Here is a 26,385-nt window from a genome sequence, read left to right as displayed (position 1 = left end):
GCCCATTCATCACATCGCACCAAAGCAAAGACTTTTTCCATTTCCTGGTGTTTGGTTCGATTTAGCGTGAAAAAGGTTTTTTTTTTTCTTCTTATAAGTTATTTTTTTTATGTACTGAAGAACGTATGTTTTTTTTGTTCATTTTGAATTTAAACCAAGGTGATCTCTTTATACTTTTTATATACTTTTTCATCCTTTCTGTTTCCAGTAGGCCTACCTACTGTTGAGGAAATGTGTGAAACTAAGGGTGCATAATTTTTATTTATTTATTTATTTTCATCTCCTTTGTTGGTGTTTTGTGATTTTTCTTACCTTCATTGTTTCCGAAAATATATCTATATAACATGACAATGAACTTGTGAATTATTTTTGTTTTTGTTTCCTTGTTAGTTTGGTGAAAATATATAACTGTGAAGGTTAACTTTCTTCGTGTGAGACTCTGATTTATGTTTGTAATCTGTGGCTAATAGTGACATTCTGTGGTAAAAAGCAACAAATAGCATTTGTATTTTGACAAGATTAAGCTTGTCTGGCGCCCGAACTGTGTATAGTTAAGTTAGACGTTTTATGTAAGTTTCTTTGGGCCTGCTACCGTTACACACTTGTAATGGCAAACAGCGCTTCATACTTTATCTTATACCTCTGAGCCACATATGAATTTCCTTGTTATTTTTTGTTAATCTTGCCTATGAATAGCAATATCCTCTTTCTAAATTCCCCTTTAAGCAAAAAAGCATTAATTGATTAAAAAAATGGAAAAGAAAAAACATGTATATATTAATTAAAAAAATTTGTTTTGTATTCGAAAGCATTTGAGTAGGCCTCATTATTTGAAAGTCATTATTTAGCTCTATGCTAATGTTAACTTTTATAAAATGTGTAAACGTATGTATATAACTAGCTTTATAAAATTCAGCATCTCCTCCTTCCATCATTCCTCTGTAAATGACACAATACTCAAGACATCCTTTGATAATTATTCTAAAAGCCTTCAGATGCATAATGCATTTCCCGGGACAATGAACTCCCGGGCTTTGTTGGTTAAATTCTACACAAAGTCTCTTTGTTTAACAAGTCTAATCTCTTACAGTGACCTGTATCCCCATCCGGTTCTCAGCTCTCTATCGAGTTGTTCGCATCGGGTAATCTATCACTCTCAGGAACACGTCAACACAATTTTGTGTACAAAGGAACATCCAGGAAAGAGGCTGAGGCGTAGCTGGCATGTGTCGGAGAACTGTGCGTTTCTGCTAATATGAAAGAGCACAAAGAGGAATTAGTCTGGAGTCCTGCATTCCAGCACTTGCATTCCAGGTCAAGTAATTTCCTATTCTGCTAAGCGATATCACTGCTAATGTCACACAAATGGTTCCTGCATACTATGCAGTAATAAACTGAATGATTTAAAGTCTGAACTGAATTTGAGATCTGAAAATATATTTTAAAAACATTTGTATGTGATAAGTCTTAATGGTCCAAGTCAATAGGCATATTATCAATAATATATAATATTAGAAGTATATGTATAATTTTATAATAAAATATGACCATTGTTATATATACTAAAATAACAAATATAATAGATAATACTTAATATATAATTAATCTATGCTCCACATTAAAAAAAAGTAATCGTATACTAAACGCAAGGACACCAATTCAGTTCTATAATAAAGGCAGATAAAGTCATCAACACCGATAGTATGACTCAGCAGTTGGAATTACATTACTGTCATAATCTGAATCTTTAACCAATAATCTTTTCATTTCCTGAGAACGATTACTGTCTGCCACAGTGCTGCACCTGCCACAAATGCAACATCCAATAAAATGACTGGATCTGGAAAAATCGACAACCTAAATAATTTCAGAAATATGAAACCTCACCCAAAAATATGTGCTACCATAGTTTGTAGACCCGTCCACAACTGCACTTCTAGCTAAGTAAGAGGAGCTGTAAAGACCAAAGTCAGCCAGACTCTTAGTTCTTTATAATGAAAGGCTTGTGTGAGCTACTTCTCACACGATTATACTTCATCATTATTTTGAGATGTTAAGACTATAATGTCAGCTATTTTTTGTCTAACCTATTGTATAATAAACAAACCCTTTGTTAGGTTATTGATTGTGAAAGATAAATCCTTGCTAAGAGCGGCATTGTTCCACATTGTTGTAAGAGATCACTATCTTAATTGCTTTTCAAAATACAATCAACTCCCTATGTTGATTTCTTATGGCATTAAAGCAGCTCATGGGTGATTTTCCGAAACAGACCTTTTACTTTGTAATATCAAACTTAAAACAGTTAATACCCATGATGGCCGGATTTTTCCAGGCAATATGCAGAACGGGCATAATAAGGTGAAATGGAAAACATAATACACAACAAAGAAACAAAACAAAAGGAGGAAAGTCTGCTAGTCCAACTGCATTCCCAGATAAGCTAAAAAAAAACTTAAAGCAAAGGCAGAACTGACCAACATGTCAAACTCTGGTGTGAATGTGCGTGAAATTGGCATCCAAAAAAATTAGCGTTATTCACTCCCCCCAAAAAAATCTCATATGGGGTTTGTATTTTAAATACCCTGCTTCAGAGGCTTTCTTGAATACTTTTCTTTCAGAACGAGTCATGGCAGCTTTTCTACTCGGTCTGTAAGCTCAGAATAGAGAACTGTGCACATATTTCAGGGGGAACAAAAAGAACCAAAGGTGCAGAGAGAATAAAGGAGAATTTCTCAAGGACAGTAAAACATTAAGACACACTGGCAAAAACCCACAGACCTACAGTACTCATATTTTTTTTTTTATAGCAAGGGCTACATTGAGCAGAAACACATGATTGGTCAGTTTTCTTGTGCTGGTACATGATTGTGCATGATTCTGCAAAAATGCAGGATCGAGACCTTCAGTTAGGAAAGAATGGGTTGTGAACGTATGGACGATGTGGGTCCGTGGGATTTGAGAAATCACTTCTGCTAAGAGCAGCACCCTGTCGCCTGGCTTCTAGAAGCAATAACTGGACTTTTTCAACCGTTCTGTGAAATGATGTATTCTCACAGTGACTTCAAATCATCCTGTCACGCTAGGCAAAAGGACAGGGTTTAATAGGGCATCTCATATTTCTCAAAAGGCCCTGAACTTTTGGTTTTTCTTCACTTCATACCATACTGATATAGAAAATTCATGCCAATTACCAAGACTTTGCAGCCTGTAATTTTCTGGTATGATAAAATCTCTGTGCTGTAATGTCATAGGCTGATTGCTGCTTGCCAGAAGGTTTTTCATTGGCTCTTTTTTTTCTGTTAGCATTGAGGCTATACAGTTGTGTACTTGACAAAATTAACTTTTAGCAGATATACTAGCTACTGAAAAACAGCAAGGATTCATGAAATTGATCAAGTGACATTAAAGACATTTATAACTTTACAAAATATTTGTATTTTAACTTTGTTGAAAAATCCTGACAAAAATGTTTCCTCATAACTATTAAGCAGCACAGCGGTTTTCAAAGTTGATAATAATAAGAACTGTTTATAAGCACCAAATCAGCATATCAGAGTGATTCAGAAGGATCATTTTACATTAATTGAAGACTGGAGAAATAATTTCTGAAAATTCCGCTTTGCCATCAGAATAATATCAATTACATTACAACTTAGGAAAGCTATTTTAAACTGAATTTTTGATCAAATTAATGTTGCCTTACACATGAACAACGTATTTCAAAAACATTGAAAAATCTTACCAACCCTAAATTTTTGAATGGTACGGTCTAATATAAAAAAAAGTGATGTCCCTCCTACTGATACTGCCTGACCTCTACTAGCAATGCAAGTAGCAACAGATCATAAATGTGACTTTAACAACTATTGGCTTTAAATAAAAATAAAAAAACAATATAGGGACTGCATGTCATGTCTATTTTTGATGTTTTAAACAATATATTCTCCTGAAAGACCAGTAAATTACTTTGTAACCTGTGAATGCACAAAACAGATCCATACAATATAGGATGTGAAAATTCAAAATCATAAAGTATGTGCCAATCTAACTCTTTCTTATGGCGTAGATACACTGTCAAGAACTCTTGAACTCAGCTCTTTCAGCTGTAACAAGCATGACAATCTGGTCCCAGTCCTGTCTAACATGAAAAAAAAAACACCAAGAAGCAAGCTCACATTCAGTTGGATCTTTCATATACAGGCCAAAAACACTGGAGAGAAAAACCTACTCCACAATAGACTCTGACACTCCTGTAATATTTATCACAAGAGAAAAATGGATCACACTACACCTGTGATTGACATCCACTGACTCGCTCAGTGATTTCTTTTGTGTGATTCTGGGCTTTGCTTGTTGGAGTCTCTGTTTGACATTTAATCTCCAAGCTCTCATATACGGCCTTGTGTGTGTCCTTGATGTCAGATGATTGATCATTCGTGTCTGTGGACATACTGTTTACCTCAACTCATCTACATTATTCAGCAGTAGTTGATCTATAAGCACGATAAAAAACGTGAATTTCTATGGGGTCACAGTTATGATGTCACCACATTAGCATATGACCACCCCCATATAAACATATAATTTAAATATTAATGGATCCTCAGTGTTCAGCAGCCTGCAGTAAAATTTCAGTAAAAAAAATACAGTAATGTTGTGTGATATTATTACGGTTTAATATAAATCGTTCATCATCTTTTGTACTAATATGCTAATTTGGTGTGCAAGAAAAAAAAATGAAATATATGGAAACCATGACTTGGAACATTATAAGCATACTTCAGGGGAAAATAAAATGTTACAAAAAGACAGAAAATATATGATAAACAAAATGCATACACAAAAATAAAATGTATCTTGCTTATTTTACTTTGAGTGTCTTCATATATTCAGAAACCTGTGGCTGCAAAACACAAAACTACTATTATCTCTAAAATATGAAGACCTGTCATATTCTGAATCTGGATCTGCATGTATTATGGATAGAAAGAACTCCGTAGAGATATCTTATTCATGGATGAGTGTAAGAGCCAATCATCAGCAATTTACATTGGGCAGAATACAGGCTTTGAGGCTGACGGGCAAGATTCAAATTAATGTGCATTTCAACACCATAAAATCCACTATGCATGAGGATTGCTGCCATTTATCTTAGCACAAACTCATATTTTCAAGGATGCAGAAAGCATACATTAGCCACAATGATCTGTTTGTTCGTTTCCATACGTTTTGGAATCTGGCTAAAACACAGAGGCCATTCATCTAAGAAATCACCAAATCTATTGGCATCTCACACATACTCTGTTTCTCCACAAAATCTTTCTGGCATCAGCTCTTGGAAAAACCAGCCAACATTATTAAAAGGAAGTATCCATCTTTCTAGTTTAAACATGGCTGATTTGTTGAGAGGGAATATTAGGAATTGTAAAGCTCAAGTAATACATTACCAGTGGTGATGAGTACCATTGTGTTGCCATTTGAGCATTTGATGCATCACACAACTTTACTAGTTTGTCTATGTGCATTATATTTGTAAATCTTGACTTTATAAAACACTTCAAATTATCAAACCAGTATGGGATCAGCAATATATATTTTCAGATATTAACAGAGTTAGAGGTGACATTCAGAAGATAGGGTTTTGAAGCTGGAAATGTGATTTTTATCCTGCACAACCCAAATTTTGCTAATGTGCCATTCTCAGAGGACTATAAATTTGTAAATGGAAGATTAACTTATATTAACAGTAATTTAAAAAAAAGAAAAAAAAGATTGTTTAATTTAGTTATTTTTGTTGCTGAAATCTTATTGAAATTGAAGTTAAACCTTGGTTAAAGTAATGGAAACAAGAAGAACACTCTACCATAGTGATATTTTAAATGCAGTAAAAGCATGATGTTTTGGTGGTACAGGATGAAAGCCACTAAAGTGATGTTTCCTTATGAAAGAGTGTAACAAATCGGAGTACAAACTTAAATGTAGACTCGACTTCCTTCAGTAAGTGTCAGCCTTGAGGGGAAAAATAAATCTCCAGAGCCCTGTCTTTATCGTTATCTCTGTATGGCTCTGAGTCTCTTTAATACTTAAATGTGAACAGAGCCTAGATGCATTTGAATGAGGAGAAGACAGGATCACAAATCACTGCATTACTGCTGGCAGTAAACATTCAGATGTAAAAGAGGATATCAACAAAGTGCTGAAGTTCTCACTATAGCAAGACAACACATGCACATACGTACACACATATTAGCACTAGCATCTTTTCATCCCAACAAAATAGGAGACCAGTGTTTGGTCTTGTGGTTTGATTTTGATTCATTTTCTTGATTTCCTCCACAAATTCCATTTTTGATCATTGTGACTGCTGATAGTCGGTTTAAAATGGTCCATTCTTGTGATTAGAATAATATGCTTATAATAGAGCTCAATCTTAGAGCAAGAGAACACAGATGCTCCAACTTTCAAAATAAAATTGGTTCACATATTGGTTCAAGGAGAAACTGATCAATAAAACTTCATGGCAGACAGTCCATGAGCCCTTAAGTGCATGTTTAACTCCCCTGTCCTGTGTTTTAACTTTAAAAACTTATATATAGTCATGCTTTGGATATTCCCATGGCTTAATGGGGCTTAAGCAAATTATTATTTTTTTTTTTTTAGTCACAAAAAAACAACTACAACATAAAAACACGGTTCCTAATACAAAGTTTGCCATTGGACGATGCTTATCTCCATTGCATAGATTCATGATCGGTCGGTGAGATGCATCATGCAACACAAACAGTCTAGGTTGCTACTAGGCTCTGAACCTCTGACTTTAAATTCAGTGCACATGTTGATAATGCCGGTATGCACAAAACGATAAACCGCTTTCCTGCCAAACATATTATCAGTACAGTGTGCCTCCACTTTCCCTGATTATCATACTCATGCAATGCAGAAAGGCAAACTGTTGAGAGCTCCAAGTGTTTCTATCCAGTGAGAGCTGCTTATTTCGAGCAATGGCCAACTGGCATCCTGCAAGATAACTAATTCCTCTCCTTATCTAATTGTGCAATGTTGCCTTTTGGTTAAAGTAGTCTTGTCACAGTGATCTGGACTGACCCTTCCAGTCTAAGATTTAACTCTTTACTATTATCAAGGAATCAATTTGACTGAGAGGTTAAGCTTCACAAGCATTAATTTAGAGCTTCTTGTCTTGGTCACAACAAAAATAGCAGCTCACTAATCTTAAAGAGACAAGCTGTGACCGTGCCTAAACAATGAAAGCTAGACAAGACAAATCGGTCTGATCTTGGCAGCCAAACAGTAACTAAACAATAAGAAACGATAACGGATTGAGTTATTTGATGCTATTCAAAAGGTTAAATCTATCTACGTTATATGCAAACAACAGTTCAAGAAAAACAAGAAACAGGAGAATAAAAGAAACTTTTAGAATAAAACTGAAAACCCTACACTGGTGAATGTCATTAAAACATGTCCAGGTCATATTTCACTCCAAAATCAAATCAAATAAATGATTTGTACCAAAAGAAAATAAAGCCTATTATCAAGAATGTTTGCACTGTGACATAACTTTCATGACAATTAAACATACTCATATTCCATATTCCCATTACTCTAATGCTTCCAGATGAGTTTATAGTCCATATGAGTTTTGTTTTACAGTTGAGTTTATTTCAATAGCGATTCTCTTCAGGTTCTCATTATTATAATACAATGATTTATTTTTACTGTCTTGCTGCCTTACCATCTGAACCTATAAAAAAAATCTAAAGCCAGTGATTTTGTCAAGCGATATTTAGAAGGCACTGGGAACATATTTAGTTACCTTGGTGCCTCATTCAAAGGCCCAATTAAATATTTCTGTTCCAGTACAAGTCAAGACGAATTATGCAGACAAAACCTATAAACACCTTTTGGTTCAAAGTCACAAGCCATTTTCCAGTCAATGGTGTGTTTACAGCTAGTAATGTTTTCTATTAATTGAAGCTTTGAGCGTGATAAACGGCACATGGGTGTGAGGTGGTGAGTGAGTGAATATGATGACTGAGCCAGGAGGATGTTCCCAGCGGGTCCGGTGTTTGGCTTAATGATCCAGACGGCCCCCTTGAGTTGAATATTTATGCTCCAGCTCACAATTCCAGGGACTAGCAAGAATCCTTAACATATACCTGTACATGTTGAAATCAAACATGACAGCAAACAGTTTTTCTAAGCGCTGGGTGATACCAGAAATACTTTAATTGGTACCCTGCCATGTGATCAGTGAACCCAGGCCTGTTTGTTTTGTCTTGTTGTACCGCAGGGTGCAAGGCCCGGCAATGTATTACAGTCATCTTTACACAGCTGTGATTGTCTATGGCACGTTGCCAAGCACTCAAAGAGTTTATGGTACGAGGTGAATGTCAATTATAAATCACATTAGAATTAATTATGCACTAAAACTCTTCAGCATAACAGTTCAGCAGTAGAAACACTGAATAAATGACATGCATCGCTTGTTAACTCACCCTCCTCCAACCTAGAATGAGTTCTGAGGGTGTTGTCTGCTTCTTCCTCCTCCTCTCTGAAGTTAAACAGACTGTGGGTCTGTTTGTTTGAAGGTGGGCTGGTTGGACTGAACTCAACTTGAGAGAACAACTGCCACTGATGTTTCCCCTCAAACTCTGTGTTTTGTTCTCCTAGGGTCTGCACATGTTCTGTTTCAGGTTTTTGGCGCTCAAGGGGTTTAATGTGTTCAACAAGATGTTGTTTGTGGTCTACAGAAGGTTCCCTGTGGTCCACTGAGAGCCTTTTGTGTTCCTCTTCAAGTTCTGCTTCTAGTTTTCCATGTTCTGTCAAAGTTTTGGTAGGGATGGTCACACTTTGCTTAAAAGGACTTGGACTGCTTAGGATATGTTCATTCTGAATGCCATCAATGCTAGTAGTTTCATTCAAAACAGCTTCTTTTTCCTTACTAGACCCTCTTGATATGGTTTCTTCTTGTTTGGAGCCATCTGTTTCTGCCGTATTGGGGTTAATGTGAAGTGAATGAATTTGACTCTCCGATACACCATCCAAAAAGGTCTGCGATGAAGTTGTGGTTTCCTGAAGCAGAGATGTAGTTTGCTCAACAGCCATCGGAGAGTCGGTAACCATTTCACTATATGTGGTGTGTTCCTGTGAGGTATATGTATCCCTATCAGTAGTTTCCGAAGGAAATTCAAGCTGTTCATCATCTGTTAGGGCCTCTTGATTGGAGTCGTCTTTATAAAGACTAAAGCTCTGGATCTCTGAGGTATCTTTATGAGTTACGAATCCCACTCTGTTTGTAGTTTCCACAGGAAGGATGAATCGTTCCCGGTCTGTTTTATATTTCAGAGGGCTGAATAGCTCGTTTTTTGGTTTGTCGTTATGAATGCCGACTCTCATCCTGTCAGTAATGTCCTTATGGAAAGGAAACTGTGGTTTGTCTGTTGTGGACTTACGAATACCAAACATCTCTCTCAGCTCTTGCTTGGCTCCCCTGTGCACACCCTGGCGGGGGGTAAAATTATCTGAACGAGATACAGAGATGATGGATGACTCTGTGGGAGCAGCAAAATCATGCAGAGATGGAGCTAAGGAATCAGTGGGTGAATAATCATAGTCTTCTTCATTCTCCTCCTCCTCATCTACGTTTCTCATATGTAGCTTAAAAGTACGATTACTATCGCTGTGTAAGGAAAAGTGTTTGTTAAAGGAACCTCTGGAGGCTTGAGGGTTAAAAATGTGTTTTATCGGGTCTCTGTACCGTCTCTCTGGTGTTCTGTCCTCAGGAGTTGTGGTTAGCATGGGTTTTGAAGCGCGATTTGGGTCGCAGTTTGGAACTGGATAACACATTAGGTCTCCGCCTTCATTTGGGCAGTGGCATACTTGGCAAAGGTCAATTTGGAATGAGTGTCCGGCTTCATACTTCTGCCCCTCGTGAAGGCATCCAACTCGCTCGCACTGAATGCACCCATCCGATGGTTCCGACAATGCTATACAATTGGCCGGAAGCTCAGGGCATGGTATAAAATGGCAGCTGATCCGTCCACCTCCTTGAGGACAGGAGCATTCAGTACTTCCAAAATCCACAAAGTACGACTCACCTTCTGGAACCTTGCCGTTTCTGAAGCCAGCACTGATGCAGTCGTAATACTGGTAACCCTCACACATGCAGCCCGTCTGCATGCAGGTAGCACAACATGCTCCGGTGTCCAAAACCTCTTCAATGCAATTGCGCAATTCAGGGCAATTCACGCCAGTGCAATCCCTTTGACAAAGGCAGCCGCTTACACTTAGCAAAAACACCAAGTTCAAGAGGCCATGGGCCATTTTGACTTGGTACCTGCTGATAAATGTCTCCAGTACAGTCCAACCTCTCCAGATCCCAAACAGTCAGCTTTTCTCTTGTGAACTGCAAGCAGTCAGTGAAACCTTGAAAGAGAGATGCAAGTTAGAGAGCACTCTGAAAATTTCCTGTGGAGTTCTTCCAGCCAGCCCAAAGTCAGTATGTAAAAGCCAACATCTGGCTTCACAGTTGAGCTCACCCTTCTAAGACCATCCCACATTTTAAAATCACAGGGTTGTCCAAGCCTGATCTCATGAGCAAGTTTCCCCTTAATCATGAAGCACCAGCATTCAAGCTCATTACCATTACGCGACCGCCACACGAAAAGTGTATTCGGGGCATTAAATTTGTAATATTCCATTTGATGGGTCTTAAAAGCCTTAGCACACCATACAATTTCTCTATTATTTTTGATTGCTTTTTCTGATTTGTTTGACATTTATGGGACAACTGTGATTTGCCTCAGTTAGTGCAGGTCTGTAATGAAGGAAGTCATACTGAACTCTCATTTGCAAATAGCAAAGCCAACTGAAAGGACTCAAATTGAGGCATTCAGTGCAGACACAAAGCCATTTTTGTAGTTGATGAGGTGTTTTGTGGGTTAAACATAGAGGGGATTTAAAATAATTTAGCAAAGCTATGTTTTTCTGTAGTAGTGATGACTACAGCAGACTACAGCAGTACAAGACTTGTTCCTAGCACTGTAGGCCATTTGTATTGAATTGCTTTCCATTCAGCAGCTGAGAAACATGTTCTGTTTACTTTGGAAAACCATTGGAGTCCCGAGGCCCTGAACATTTAGATTTCATGGCAGATGAAAGGAACTGCTTTAATTGTTTCCAAAAAACACCATTAACCTTAATATCTTAAAGTCTGGGCAAAGTATGTGTCTCTACCACACGCGCCAACATGCCATTTGCAAGGTATAGTCTACCTTTGATTTATAAAAATAGGTCTGGTCAATTCTATAACCTATATGAAGAGTTAAAGGGAGACTTGTTTTAAAACCTGTTTGATGTTCTTTGTTTTGTGGGACACACAAAGTGAATATAAAGGATGTTAATGAATGATGACTAGATGTCGAGCTTCTAAAAAGATGATAATTCACCATAAAGCTACAGTAAAAGTGATCTGCATGATACAGTACAGATACACTACAAAATCTGGTATCTCCCCTAGCTCTTCATCTCTTTCATTGAAGAAGAAATGTCTGATTCATAAATGAGTAATATGAGTCTTGATCGTTTTCCGAATGATTTGTTAATTAATCAGTTCAATCTGTTCTCAAGTTAACCTCACTGAAGGTGCAACGCTGTGGTTAACAGCTTACTGTTGGAAAGATTATTGAAAGACAACATGAATTTAGACTCCGTTTCTAATACAAGCACCATATGACCTCAAAAAATAGTGCATTAGACACACTTTAGTTACATTTTTAGTTTTTAGACCAAAACTATTATAACTTTTTTATTATTATTATTATTATTATTGAATATGTGTATTTTATCATTTTAAACACATATTAAACCTATTACATTAACTACAACAAATATGGCATGTGAATCACAAACTTTGCATATGCCTCTTTATAAAAAAAATACTATGATAAACAGTTTGCGCTAAAGCTCTTCAAAAGAAAATAAATGAAATATATGACCATTCTAAATCTATTATTATTGTTTTACAGTAGTAGCAATAACACAATAACGGACATTTTGGCAAAATCCGCAGTTACCATGGTAAATTATAAGTGCTGTCCGATGAATATGGAAGGACACCTCAAGCGCGCGCTCAAGGAACAAAAGTAGCACCACTTCTATTTTAATTCGACTTGTTTGCATAAAGGCAAAACCAGCTAAATAAGCATTAAAAACAATGTGCGGTCAATGTTGTCGGTCGTCTAACTTTACAAATCTGCCACTGCAACAATAAACTTGTTTTGCAGAGGATAGATGTCTTATAATACACGTGAGCAGCGCTCTTTTGCTGATGTTACAAAATAAAAAGCGTTAAAAACTGAGGTTTTACCTCGCTGAAGTCAGGTTCTTGCGTGCGTCCATAGGTTAGAAGTTGCAGCCAACTAACTTGCCTTATCAAGCCTACAGAATGCAACTTAGAGGGCGCTGAGAATTGTAAAGGGGAGGGACAAAGTTGGAGACCTCCAAACATACAATAACTTTTTTTTTTCTGGAGCAGCCCATTCATTGAACCTTAACCATAAGATAATTAATGATTAATCGATTGATACTGTGGTTGATATTATATAAAAAAATACCAAGTTATTTACTGAAAATATAAGAATGCATTCATTTAATGTTAATCAGGAAATGTTAATACACATTTACAATGACTTTTCCTCATAGCAAAAAGACATTTTACATTGCTTCAATTATTTTATTGAAATAACTGCACAATAAATTGTAGTCATGAATACACACGGGGAAAAATGCTTTATATGATGGACTCCCAAACTGCAATAATAAAAAAATAATAATAATAATACAGAAATGATGTTGTAAGCACAAACAAATGTATTGCATTCTTAATAAATCAATTAAAATACCCATTGTCATTTCTTTTTAATATTATTTATAAGACTTTGTTTTATTGCATTTATAAGTAAACAGTAGCAGCCACCATTATTCTTTGATACAGTCTGTAGCTCTTGATAATCTTAGATGAAAGACAGTCAACTCATGTCTGTAAAGCTCAGTTGAGTTTCTCAAACACGTTTGTGAAATTCTTCACACCACAAACAAACCAAACTCAGGAGAGTTCCTCACTACATATAGGAGTTGGTTTTGTTTGCCTTGTTAAATTGTTGCTTTTGCACACAGTTTTCACTTCAAAGCCAAGCCTGCTTTGGGCTTTTGGAAATCAACACCATGACGAGTTTGTCTTCTGTCCAAGATGCTGTTTTAAGGGAACTTACAATGGTCATTCTTGTTCAAACAAAGGCCTTACGCATATTGGCACTCAAGTTTCTCTGTCTTTACCGATAACTTGATTCATTTCCATTTAAACACACGTTGTGCATGTCGACATGCATTATTCCCTCACTATGTGCATCCTACTTCTATGTTCAGTGTGTTTGATCAGCATTCAGCAGTGAGCAGCACAGCTTTTAATGAGCATTCACGCTGTCAAATAATTGCAGCAACAAAGCAATCTGAATTCATTCATTATCAATGAGAATTGGGATTTCCAATGATAAGAGTGACAGCAATGCACCAGTTAAGGAGATATTATGCAAATGAGCAGGGATACAGTGTGAAAACAACCATTGGAAGTGAAGGCTGTTATTTGCCACCTGAAACAGTTATGAAGAAGCCAACAAAAACCTGGCAACCTTTAATGATTTATTCTATACCAGCATACGCCCAGCATACGCCCACGTCACCTCACTGGGACACTCAACTGGGTTCAGAACTATTATGGTGTTGCACTCATATGAGACCTGTCCAAAACAATCAGACTGCATGACATCATCAAAGGAATAATATGAAATTATTCACATTGATTAAAAAATCATCAGGAGAACATTGTGATCTTTGTGTGTTTCTCTAGAGTCTTGACAAAGTCCTCTTAGAAATCCAACAAAATGATAATTTAATTCTCAGCTTTGCCATGAAATTTAGGCAGGAAGAAGAAACTGTTCCCAGCACATATGACTCCTTATTTTCAATTTCAAGTGTTTACAGGCCAGTACACAATGCAGTACAGGGAAACATTTGACATCATGGAAACTGTATACAAATTTAATGTCCTGACAATTTCAATGAGATATGGAAAAAGTCTGATATATATATATATATAATTGTAATAATTTAAACTTATGATTCCTAACACGGGTACACTTCAAATCATCTAGTGTTCATTGTTTTGTTTTTTCAGTATTGTTAAACCTAAATCAATTGGTTTAATTGTTTTTTATGTAAGTTGTTGCAATTTATGTATTAAAAAAATTACAAAAATAAATAAAAGAAAAAGAGTTTTGAAGGTGTACTGGAGTTTTACCGATGGTGCTGGGGTTACATAAGGCATAGGAAGTCTGGGAAACACTTTTTTTAAATTATTTCCACTATCGATGCCAAGCAAAGCATTTTTCTCAACATTTTACTCAAACAGCCATGCCTGTTATCTGCAGGGTATCATAAATTTGTCACTTGGTAGGAATTTCAGTGGTGTAATTTTGTCTTTGAATAGATATAAATGATGTTGCTCAGGCATTGACCTGATCAGGATTCTGACCCAGATGAGGCTCCGATGAGGCCCCTCTAATGACCAGGCTTTAGGAGACCAGTGCAGGCTGTCTGCTGCAAAGATAAATGAGTTTTACTCTGATCCTTGTAATTGATACTTCTCTTTCCAGGTCTACACTCCTCCAGCAGGCGGATGAGACAGTGAAATCAGCACACTTTCAAATTCATTTAGATGCTCTGTTTTGATTTGCTCAACTGGAGCAAAAAAGGTCCACCGTTAAATGCGCATTAACGCAGGATTAATTCTTGAAGCAAATGTGCTGAAATGCAAAGCTGTTATGAACATCTGCAAAGCCTATCTGTGCCAGTTAATTCAGTGCAGTGACATTTACCAAAAAATTGTGCAAGTTTGTTTTGTTGGCGAATAAAACTGAACTCACAATTGGTTTGTAAAATGGTCAAAGAAGGCCTATAGCAACAGTTACGGTGATACTGACTTGGGCAACAATCAAAAGGGTGTTTGTGGGAACTTATTTTATTCTGAGAGTCATGCTTACAGGCATACTAGAGAGGTTTGTGGATTCCCTGTTTGATCTCAAGAAGAAATTTATCAGACACGGTTCCAAAAAGTCAACAAAAAGCAATAGCATGAACCCGGTGGGGGGGTTGAAAAGGATTTATATAAATACAATACCACACCTGCTCACCTGGAAAATGGAGAGCTTCTGTAATCTGAGGCACATGGCACATTTGAAGTTGGTCTAGAAGTGGTCTCAGCCTCAGACGTCACGCCCATGGACCGTTGACTAAATGTCTGATGCGCATGGGACAAAAAAGTTGAAATCCCTCAGGAGTGTCGAAGTCGTCATCAGATTGGTTGCATTCTACAGGATTTCAGTGAGATGTGTGTGTCGTGTTATTTAAAGTTTCGCCTGGAAAGAAGAAAGCCGCCGTGTTTACAACTGTGACAACGAGCGCTTATCAGGATCACCTAAACATTGGATTTTCAAAAGTATGTGAAATATTTAAATATTGCGGCATTTAATCTTAAAAATATGTCAGAGAGTTTCACACACCAGTCTGTTACTGTGGCGACATTTCCAGGCCTCGAAACATGATTGGTTGTTTGATATGTTGGTCAAACAGCCTCATGGGTGAGCCTTGGCCAATGAAAGCTGCCATGAATTCCATGAACGCGAGACTAATCGTGCTGTCTCCTTCACTTTTAGGTTGATTTTAAAAATGAAATACCTTTCAGCACCACAAAAAGTTTAAAATATGATGTGTCATTCCCATGTGTATTATGTGCATAAAAGCCAATTGTTCAGCATGGAGGAGAGCATCTGGGACTGCTATTAGGGCTGCTGTAAACTTCTACTGCTGAGGCTGGATTAATCCACTTATGCAATATTCTACAGATCATAAAACCCTGGAAGAGAAGAGAATGAATAAAACAGTGTTTTCAAATCAATTTTGCAGCCACTGTGATAGAAATCTATCTCTGTATGTTTATAATAAAAGTTAAAATAAGGTCGAGGTCTCTGACATAATCAAAAACATACATGTTAAAGAATTTAGACCGACTCTCAAACTAATGAATCGGAATGTATTTATAGTGAATCAGAAAAGGTACAATGTGACAGTGTAGTTTAATTCACGAATAAATTACTGTATTAAGTCGACTTACACTGTATGAGCCGCGGACCACAAGTCAAAAAGACAAAGCGGTTACTGACACAGACTACAATTAAAGTTGTTTATTTTCAGAGATGTCTGCATTTTAATGAAACAAATTTAGCTATTATCATTATTACTTACGAAAAAAATATATTTAGCATGTTTCAACAGTAATTCACACAAATGCTTTCACTGCATATTGCATTATTAGCCTAAAATCTATGAAAGATTTAATTGAAAATACACTTGCTTTATGAAAACATATTTAAGCTGCATAAACATAAACAAAATGATTAAACTTTATATCTCGGTGAAATCACAGATTTATTTTTTCCATGTAGATCCTCTCTGCAATATAATATGCACATTATAAAGGATATAACCGGTGGATAAAGGTGACCTTGATGAATTCTTTGTGTATAGTCCCTGTGCTGAGATATTGAATATTGTTCATGTATGATGAATGTTCTGTTTTCTGTTGCCTCCCTTAAAAATCTGATCTCTTATTGGTCCCTTTATCTCTTTCTAATGAAAACTTGCAGGAAAAACACAGTGTCACCCAAAGGTCCCAAAATACAGAGGGACCACCCAGTGCAGCGATGAGCATGTTGGTGTGACCTATAGCAATAAGTGGGTTATCTTTGTAATGCAGTGGTGTTAAAGGACTTGTAAATTGTGGGAAAAACCAAGAAAGCATAGAGAGAAATGGAAAGGGAGAGAGAAAGACAGTGGGTGTAGCTGAAGGTTCTGGAATATTCATCAGCGTCACATCTGTATAGAGCACTGTTTTTTGGAGTGCTTCTCTTAGGATTGTGACAGGTAACTGTGATCCTAACAAAAGCAACTGAATGTACTGCAACAGCAGAGGGGAAGGGTAAAAATAACAAAAACATATTCTGTGTTTGAAGCGCACACATTGACAGAAACCTCTCAGATAACCATAACATTTTTTTCCACTGTTAATGCACATGCTTTGCTGATAACTGTGGAAGATATTCCGTAGGCTCTGGTGACATCCTGTGAAACCACACATTAGCAAGTGTGGAAAGTGTGGAAAGTTCCCATTTCAGGAAATATTTACACACAAATTCAATAGCACTGCAATCCAGGTGTATGTCATTTACATTCAACTTAAGGAAACTATTGACTGTTAACAGATACAACACTGAAATTGACATTAACTTAGATTAATAAATGCTGTGGAAGTGTTGCTGATAGGTCATGTTAACTAACGTATTCAACTAATGTTTAAACAAATGAAACCTCAACGTAAAGTTGTACGGAAAAGCTTTCTGATTCGGATTGTTAAGTGACTCGAACACAATACCACAGAATTAAAACGCTGCATACATGAGCAGCACATGACTAATAAGCAGTAAATTATTAACCTACTTTTTAGGATGTTTGAAGCCAGTTTCTTGTTCCAGCTAGGCATCTGTCAACACCGTGGTGAAGGAGACCTGGGTGGGCAGCACAGCTTGACAAAACATGATGAAAGAGGGAGAAAGAGACCTAAAGAAAGATGGAAAAATGTAGAACACTCGTCTGTCTTGAGTTGAGTTCATGGGGTCGAGTGGACTCCAGCCAGACCACTGATCTTCTCACTCCTATTTGCCAATTATAATGATTTGAACAAATGAGTTAATAAGGATTGGATGTCTTTCAGAAACACAGAAAGCACAGGACAAAAATCAGTAAAAAGCTGACTTTTCTATACACAAAGCCACACAATGAGATTAGGATCTTTCAAACTTTTAGGGTCAGTATACCGTCGTTTTTTTTTTAAATGAATACTTTTATTTAGATGCATTAAATTGTTCAAAAGTTACAGTAAAGTCTTTCAATTCGGCTTTGCATCACAGAAATGAATTCAATTTTAAAATATATTAAAATGAGATATTTTTTTGTGATCTTAGAGTTATGTAAAAATTCTATTTTACTTCCATAATGTGATGTACCGTATGAAACAGCATATTCAATAAGGAGAAAAAAATGTAGGGTTGGACTTTATTTTAGCTGTCAGCAACTGTACTTTGTGGCTTGAGGAGGTCTAAAATACATGAAGAAAGATATCTTTCAGCATTCTCATTTATATCAGTTGCACAGCTAGCAAAAGCCTTTGGAAGTAGAGAAAGACATTTCAAATCTTCCATTAAATATTAATGAATTGGAATTTTATTTTTTTTAATCCCAGATGGTGTAGTTAAATCATATACTCACAATTGCTAAGGGGCCAAACCTTGAGCACTTAATATCAACCCAAAAAATTTAGACAGACAAAAGCTGTGTCTCTTTTCAAAGCCTGTGCCCTGCAGGTCACATTTATTGGCCACATATGCCACTGAGGCTGCCTCAGTTCAGAAAAGTGACCATTACATTTCAAACTAAGAAAAAAATTACAGTAATTTGGGGAATAACAGTCAACTGTATAATTACTTTTCTGAAATGAAGCATCCTTGACGACATACACTGTGTGACTGATAAATGTGACCTCTGGAGGGCACAGACTTCGAAATGAGACACAACCAAAGTCGTTACAAACTTTGAAATAACTCAAAATGATCAAACATGCATAACACAACCCATGTATTAAGATTCTAATTTGACCCTAATTTTGATTTCATGTTGCTTTCATGTAAGAGTCTAGAAACTCATCTGTGTATAATTATGTAGGGTGAGATTAGTTAGCTAGAATGTCCAAGTCACCACTGGAACTACTCTGCTTTGTTAATGGCATTACAAGCTGAGGGTCAGAATCTCAGGAGAGATGTTTCAAAAAGCTTCTGATGTTTCTTCTGTAACAGCAGTGACTACACAGTGAGTGCACAAAATGTGTTTCAGGGTCTTGACGTCTTCATAAGAACATTCCCGCTACCACTGACCTCGAGTGACAGGAAAGTGCTCGAAATATAAAACGTTAACACTGTTGCCTCCAGCCGGTTTGAGGCGAAATTCTGCAACAAGCAAGAGTTTCTTATTTTATCTGACTAAGAAACTACTTTACCTTTGTTTTTAACATTAGCGCATGGTTGTGTTCTTTTCCCAGCTCACGTATTAAAGACAAACAAGGTTGAATAATTACGTGACAGAAAGTAGCTACATTGATCTAAGGTATCGATACGATCAGATTCTGAAACGATTTAGCAAATCTTGATGTTTGTTGCATTTAAGATGACAGCTCATTAATTTCTACCTGATGAAATCACCTTATCGCTGCAGCTTCTGTAATGTGAGTATCTATGAAACACGTCCTTTCGTTATGTCGCAATGACAGTCAAAGTTGGTTTAAGACTCATAATTAAAATAAGTGCAGTTTTTAACACTAGCAAGCCACAGAAGGATCATCAAGCTGAAGGCCTGAGGCAAATGTCATCACTTGCGTTCATGTTTTGACTAATGCCTTTGGAGAGATTCCAGTTTAGCTTGTGAGGGATGGTTCGTTGAGTAGGAATGTTGTGGCCCCTACTTAATCAACTCCTGATTTCATGAAATATTCATGTTCTACCTGTGGGCTCTCAGCATGCGAATTGTTTTGTTTTGGATATATGTGTGTCTGAATGCAGATGCGGAGATGCAGATAGCATGTATAAATCATGCAAGACTTGAATTCAGCATCTCTTGTGCTTCAGAACAGGTAGGCAGTGATGTCAGATGACATTTTGGAATGTCTGTTGTCCATAAATCAATGCGGTGTCATAAAAGTTATAATAGTGTCTGAAATTGTTTTAGGGGAATATTCATAGGGGGACGAAGGTACACATTTTGCTGTAATATGGCATGTTATTAGGTGTGTTAGTGTTAGTGTTTATTAGTGCTGTGATTCATGATGAATAAAACCCTTGTGTATTAGAGTAGGAGAAACGTTAATTGAACAAACTCAGCTTTAAAGGGCACCTATTATGCCCTTTTTACAATATGCATTATAAATCTGAGGTGTCCCCAGAGTGTAGCTTTAAGGTTTTAGCTTAAAATGCCCCACGAATCACTTATTATATCATTTTGAAAATGCCTGTTTTGAGTGGAAGCAGAAACATGCTGTTTTCGTGCATGTCTTTTTAAATGCAAATGAGCTGCTGCTCCCGCCCCCTTTTACACACTTACCTCAGATACTCTGCTAAAAATGTATTTTGATTATCATCTCTATCTTGCTGAAATCATGCATTTTAAACCATATTAGTTTAAACTTCTGATATATGGTTTTCTGAGTGCACAAATCCGAAACACATTTATTTACATTTATTCATTTAGCAGACACTTTTATCCAAAGCGACTAAAGTTCTCTTTAATGTCTGAAAATGGCTTAAATGGTCAAATACACAAAAGTTTATGTTAAAAACACACACAAGTTACAATAACAGATGTTTATGTATGTGAAGGTAAACAGCTGGGAAAGAAATTACGGTGTTCAATCGGTGTATTACGTGACATGCTGATATATGAACCAAACAAATAAAATAAAAATAGAAAATCCAGTGTGATGTGATCGACGTGCATTGTAACAGATATAAAAATTCTATTCTGTTTGAAAAATAAAAGTATAAGCACAAGGATGCTTCCAGATAGGGTTTTTATAGTTATTATAAAGCCTATAAATCACCTATATGATTACCTTTTGTCACTCTTCTCTCTTTGACAACAGCTCCTTTCATCTCTTACAGCGATGCATTATCTGCTGGGATGCTTCATCTATAGGCCACTCACTCTGCACTGAGGTAATTCTCTTTCCAGCTGCTCTATATCTCACGCATGGATACTTTCAGTCTAAACTGTGAGGGGAAAAGATCCATGTGCAAAAAGTTCCTTCAATTTCCCAAATTCTGCTGTGAGAGGTACAGCTTAGAAGGTATGGTTCATAAAGACCTTTAAATGTCATGCTTATTTATTCCCATAAAAAAGTTCAAGGTTTCTCTTCTATAGCTATGCTGTTTTATCCGTATTGTTCCAACTACATAATCATTCTGATCGAAGGAAGAGCCAGTTAAATAACAAAGAACATAATAGGAGAACTTCCCAAATAGTTTCAAATGTCAGTAAAAGTTGAACCCAGAGGTCAGTGTCTCCTCCCTCACAACATATTATCTATTACTGGCATCATAACAGGAATAACAAAAAGTCTCTCATATGTAATAATACAGTCAATGGTACACTTCGATGTAACATTTTAATATTGCTACGGTATGAACTACATTCAAAAGCCCCCCGTTTTCTTCAAGTTACCTTTAAATGGTCAACACACTGAAACTAGTAGTTAAAAAAGGTATTTGTTATCAAAATCACATCTAAAGCCATAAAAGGCATCAGGAAAAGCTTAGGATCAGTATTCATCTAAAACACAGAAGGGAAGTTATGTTTGCTAAGAAAGGAACAAGCAGATCTCTGGCCATATGGGAGACAGAGGGAGCAAACATAGCTTGAGGCTGTTGCTCTGTCTGCCTCTTTCATTCTCCCCCTCCTAATGTTGACACTCCACTGGAACTTTTTTGAATCATTTTAGATGGCAAACCGTTAAGGCTTCTAGTTTATTTCAATATATGGTGCTTCAGAGAAAAGAATGGGAATGAAATCAAGGAGTTGGATGAGCTTCAGAAAGCTCAGAGTTGTAGACATGAATCATTTTCATTGTGTGCCAAGACGGTGTAGTGTAGGTAATCAAAGGTTTACCAAATCTGACTCCAGAACTTTATTAGGGTTTATTTGCGGCAATGATGTCAACCGGTTTGCAGATTACAGTGCTGGAATTGATTTTTAAGAGCATTTTTTTTTTCAACTTTGTGACAACGTCATCCATATACACTATTTTTCGAAAGTCTATTTTAATATGTTTTAAAAAGTAATTTATTCCTGCGATGGCAAAGCTGAATTTTCAGCAGCCATTACACTGGTCTTGTCTGTGTCAAATGATCTTCAAGAAACACTTATTATTATCAATATCAAAATCAATATCAATATTGTGCTGCTTAATATTTTTGTGGAAACTTGATACTTTTCTACAGGATTTTCTGATAAATAGAAAGTTCAAAAGTAACATTATAAATGTCTTTAGGTTTGACTAATGCATCCTTGTGGATAAAATTATTCCTTTATATATATCTTACTGAACCCAAACTTTTGAACCGTGGTGTATGTCAGATACTTCAGTTGAATCAGTTCGTTCAAATATTCATTATGGTTGCGTAACCCATGGCCAGAAATTTATCAAAACAGGAGGCACATTTTACACCAACATCTGAAACATCTGGGGCTTTTTTGTCACTTTTAGTGGCATTTTTGCCCCAAGCCCTGGTTCTCTCTGACCTTAATACTGTTACCAGGCCAGCCACTAGGAGGCTAATGGTCGACTCCATTAATGTAATATTGAGAATTTGTCTTTGGGCCAAAATATCCACATTAAAAAATGTTCCATTTGACGTGAGCAGACAAACTAGAGTTTAAATATAGAACATATCACATGTAGGATGTGCGTCATTTTTAATTTATGAGGCTTTTTCCTTCATTAAAATGATAGTCCATCCAAAATTCTTTCTTTTACTCAGCGTCATGTCATTCCAAACCTGTGTTCTCTCTTTTACAAAACAAAATGATTAAAGTTGATACAGTAAATACTTTATAAATGCTAATTCTGAATGTGAAATTCAAGCAACCGCATGGGACAGTTTTTGCTGTAAATTGAACAGGATGTTTTGTACAGTGAGAGGACAGATTTGCCCCCTAACATGACTCACTTGATCTGAGTCCAGGGCAGAAGGCCAGTCAGTCATCATTAGACAATCAAATCTGTGGAAAACCCTTTATTATACTTGATCTCATTTCAACATCGTCCACAAGATGGATTTTAGATTTAGCTCAAGCACTTCGCTAAACACAGACACATTAAATTCACTTTAAACAACCCATGACCTGGAATAGTCTTTTATTCAAAGGCACTGAAGGGCAATTTGATATGATCTCATTAAAACGCCCAGAAATATCCAGCATCTGTGTAAGGTAATCAAACTGTTGTGGAGACATTTCCAGTGTTTAACGATTAACTATTATGAATGTCTTGATGAGAAATATGTCAGACTCCCATCTGGACACTGAAGGTGTCTGTTTTTCTCTCTTGCCTTCATTAGATGGGAGGACTATCTGTTCGTTGTGCCTGCTTTTGCCAGATATTGTGCGAGTCAGAGCTGTGTGTGTCTGGAGGGATTATCTTCCTCTGTATTTTCAGTTAATAAAAACAGCTTTACATGCTCTCACAACTGTGTGCACACAAAACAAGTTATAATTTAAGGATGGCAGGTAAACATATTTTTCATTTTGATTACACTACAATGCAATGTATTGCATTCCTACCAGTAGGTTTTATGAGAAAGAAATGTACATTTGAAGCTTGATATTTTTCTTGTTATGATTTCTGGTGTATATATTTTAACAGGTTGAATGGGGTCATCAATCATATTTTTTTATGTTGTATTTATATTTGCACATTTTTACACAAGGAAGCACAAATACTTTTCTGTGTGTGTGCATATTTAATCTAATTAATTAGATAATACACTGTTTAATTAATCAAGTTAATTGCATTCATGAAAATGAAGATGATTCAAATAATTTCTTTTTGTAGCAGATGACTAAAAAGCATTGAATAGATTTTACAAAATGTGGCTTAACCTTTAAATTAATAGTTCACCCAAAAATGTGGACTATTCTGATGTTTTTACCAACCTCAAGCTTTGGCTTTTTTGTGTTCTAGATATTTTTAGTGGCAGCTAACAGGTCGAAACTTAATGTTTTTATCAGCTTTTTGAACTCATATTCTGACGGCACCCATTCACTGCATCCATTGGTGAGCAAGTGATGTAAGGCTAAATTTCTCCAAATCTTTTTTGAAGAATAAACAAACTCATCTGCGTCTTAGATGGCCAGAGGGTGAATACATTTTCACTAAATTTGCAATTTTGGCTTACCTATTCCTTTAAGATGGCATTTCAGTCTAGAAAAGTCTATTAGATTATGAATTTGACTAAATTTTCACACAAACTTGATAGTCGCTATTCATAAGAACATTATACACTCTAGCAATGTACACACGCCCTGTTCAGTCCATTTATAATTCCTGACATACCTTCAATTCATTAAACGGCAAGTTTCGATTTCTGTCTTGTCTTGCCGGGAATTCCTCCACCGACTGGATGAGCTGCAGAAAGACAAGACAACTCAGACAATCCCATGGTGAAGCCCCGATTCCTCCCAGTGCAGATGTTGCCATGATCAACATCTGGATGTATTTGCATCGCTTTTATATCCTGCCATTTTTGGGGCAAAGGATATAAATGAGTGTTACACTTATATAGAATATTTGTTCCTCCTTCCATAATGAACTGCACATTATCAGTAACCAAATAAATGTGTGCTGCAGTTAATCAGGAAGTCATGTAATGAATCTTCTCTAGTCCATAAGCACAGCATTGTAAATTATGGTGTGCTAGTGACAATGCTACTGTCACATTAACACCAGGACTGAAATATAAGTCACTGCAGCAATTAGGTCTTGTGAACACTGAAAAACCATCGAAAAACTGTGATCCTGAAATCTGGGGCTTATTGTGAGAAGTTATCAGAACTTTTTGATAACACAAGGGATTGCAAAGTATTCACCTTCAGGTTTTCTGTTGCAAAATATCTCAAAACTACAGACCCCTAAAGGGACATGATGATAGAAGAAATTTGATGGGAGGAAAAAATTATATTTCAATGCTTTTTGTGTTTGCTGAAAAAAGTATTGCGGTTCCCCCAAGAAACTTTGCATTGGTTCACAAAACTTTTGTGATGGAAATAAATGTAGTTGGAGGGAAAACTATACATATATCAATGCTTTTGTGAGCAATTGCAAAGTATTTTAGAGGAAAATAATACTTTTGCGTGAGAACCATTCAAAGTTGGAGGTCAGTAAGAGTTTATTTTTGGAAAGAAATATACTTTTATTCAAGTACAGACATAATATAACAATATTATAATATAACAAAAGATTTCTGTTTGAAAGAAACTGAGCTTTTTGAACAGTGTTCATCACAGAATTAATACAAAGAAATATTAAGCAGCACAATACATGTTTCTTGAGCACCAAATCAGCATATTAGAATGATTTCTGAAGGACCATGTGACTGGAGTAATGGAGCCATTGTGAGCATAAGGGACTTCTTTTAAAAACGTATCACTTATATTCTCCAGCCCTATTTAAGGCATACCTCAATATGCCTGCCTCACAGAGCTTGAGATTTGGCCTTTTTGTGTTCTAGATGTGTTTTAGTGGCAGCTGACAGGTGGAAATCATAATGACCTGGGTAACTGATCTCTGCTTCTTTCATGCAGACCCCCAGCCTCAATCTCCCGCACCTAACAGCTCTGGTCACACGCATAGTCTCACATTCTCTCACCTTTTCATTATCCTTTCATTAAAATTGGTTGCTGTGCACAACAGTTGCACTACAAAGGTCTGAAAACATTGATGAAAGGTAGACAGGGTCAATATAATTAAAATATCTTTCTGACATAAAAAAAAAAATGGGCCAGAGAAAAATGTAAAACAAGCTCACCGTTTTCAAAGAGATTTCATGCTGTATACCTTCAAGGCATGAGTTCTCCGCTCTCTGTGGGAAAACAGGGGCTTTGTGTTTGTGCGTCTTGGCTGGTCAGCCTCATGATTGATTATTATTTGGGTTTTATCCAGAGGTAAGGGCCGTTCACAGGCTATGATGGATTTTTAATGATGAAAGCTGTGTCTGAAGGTCTATGAGCCTGCAGTGCCACAGTCTCTGTTGCTTTTTCCATCGCAGTCATACCTTCATTTTGGTAGGATCATATTTTCAAAATGGGACGCTGGAAGCCGTCTCCACCCAACAGGGCAGACTTCAACAAAAACAATGTACAGTATGTCAGACTTTGGTGCACTCTAACTGTCTGAATGTCTTTGCTGCGAATGGCAACTTTCATTAATTTATAGTTATGGTGGAGCATGTTTGTCTGGCAAAAAAGAAAGGCAGCTCTCTTGAACTGAGCCAACAATCACAATAGGAGATCACGGAACGTTTGGATATTTCTCTGTGGAATTCTGCCAAGAGATTATGCTCTAATATCCCACAGCCGACGCCTTTTCTGCAG

At 36.6% G+C, this 26,385-nt stretch overlaps 1 protein-coding gene across 2 annotated transcripts in view; it reads right to left on the bottom strand.

Annotated features, from left to right (window-relative positions):
- Positions 1-12,490, bottom strand: part of fbln2 (fibulin 2) — a 54,322-nt gene extending 41,832 nt beyond the window's left edge. For both annotated transcript variants that reach the window (XM_059538434.1, XM_059538435.1), the window contains exons 1-2: positions 12,392-12,490; positions 8,520-10,449 (exon numbers count right to left, since the gene is read on the bottom strand). In XM_059538434.1, the coding sequence (XP_059394417.1) occupies positions 8,520-10,347 (1,828 nt within the window). In that variant the 5' untranslated portion in view covers positions 10,348-10,449; positions 12,392-12,490. The remainder of the gene's footprint in view (positions 1-8,519; positions 10,450-12,391) is intronic.
- Between the last annotated feature and the right edge of the window lie 13,895 nt (positions 12,491-26,385).

Source organism: Carassius carassius, chromosome 44, assembly GCF_963082965.1.
Source record: "Carassius carassius chromosome 44, fCarCar2.1, whole genome shotgun sequence".
Lineage (NCBI taxonomy): Eukaryota > Metazoa > Chordata > Actinopteri > Cypriniformes > Cyprinidae > Carassius > Carassius carassius.
This window is presented reverse-complemented; position numbering and strand designations above follow the sequence as displayed.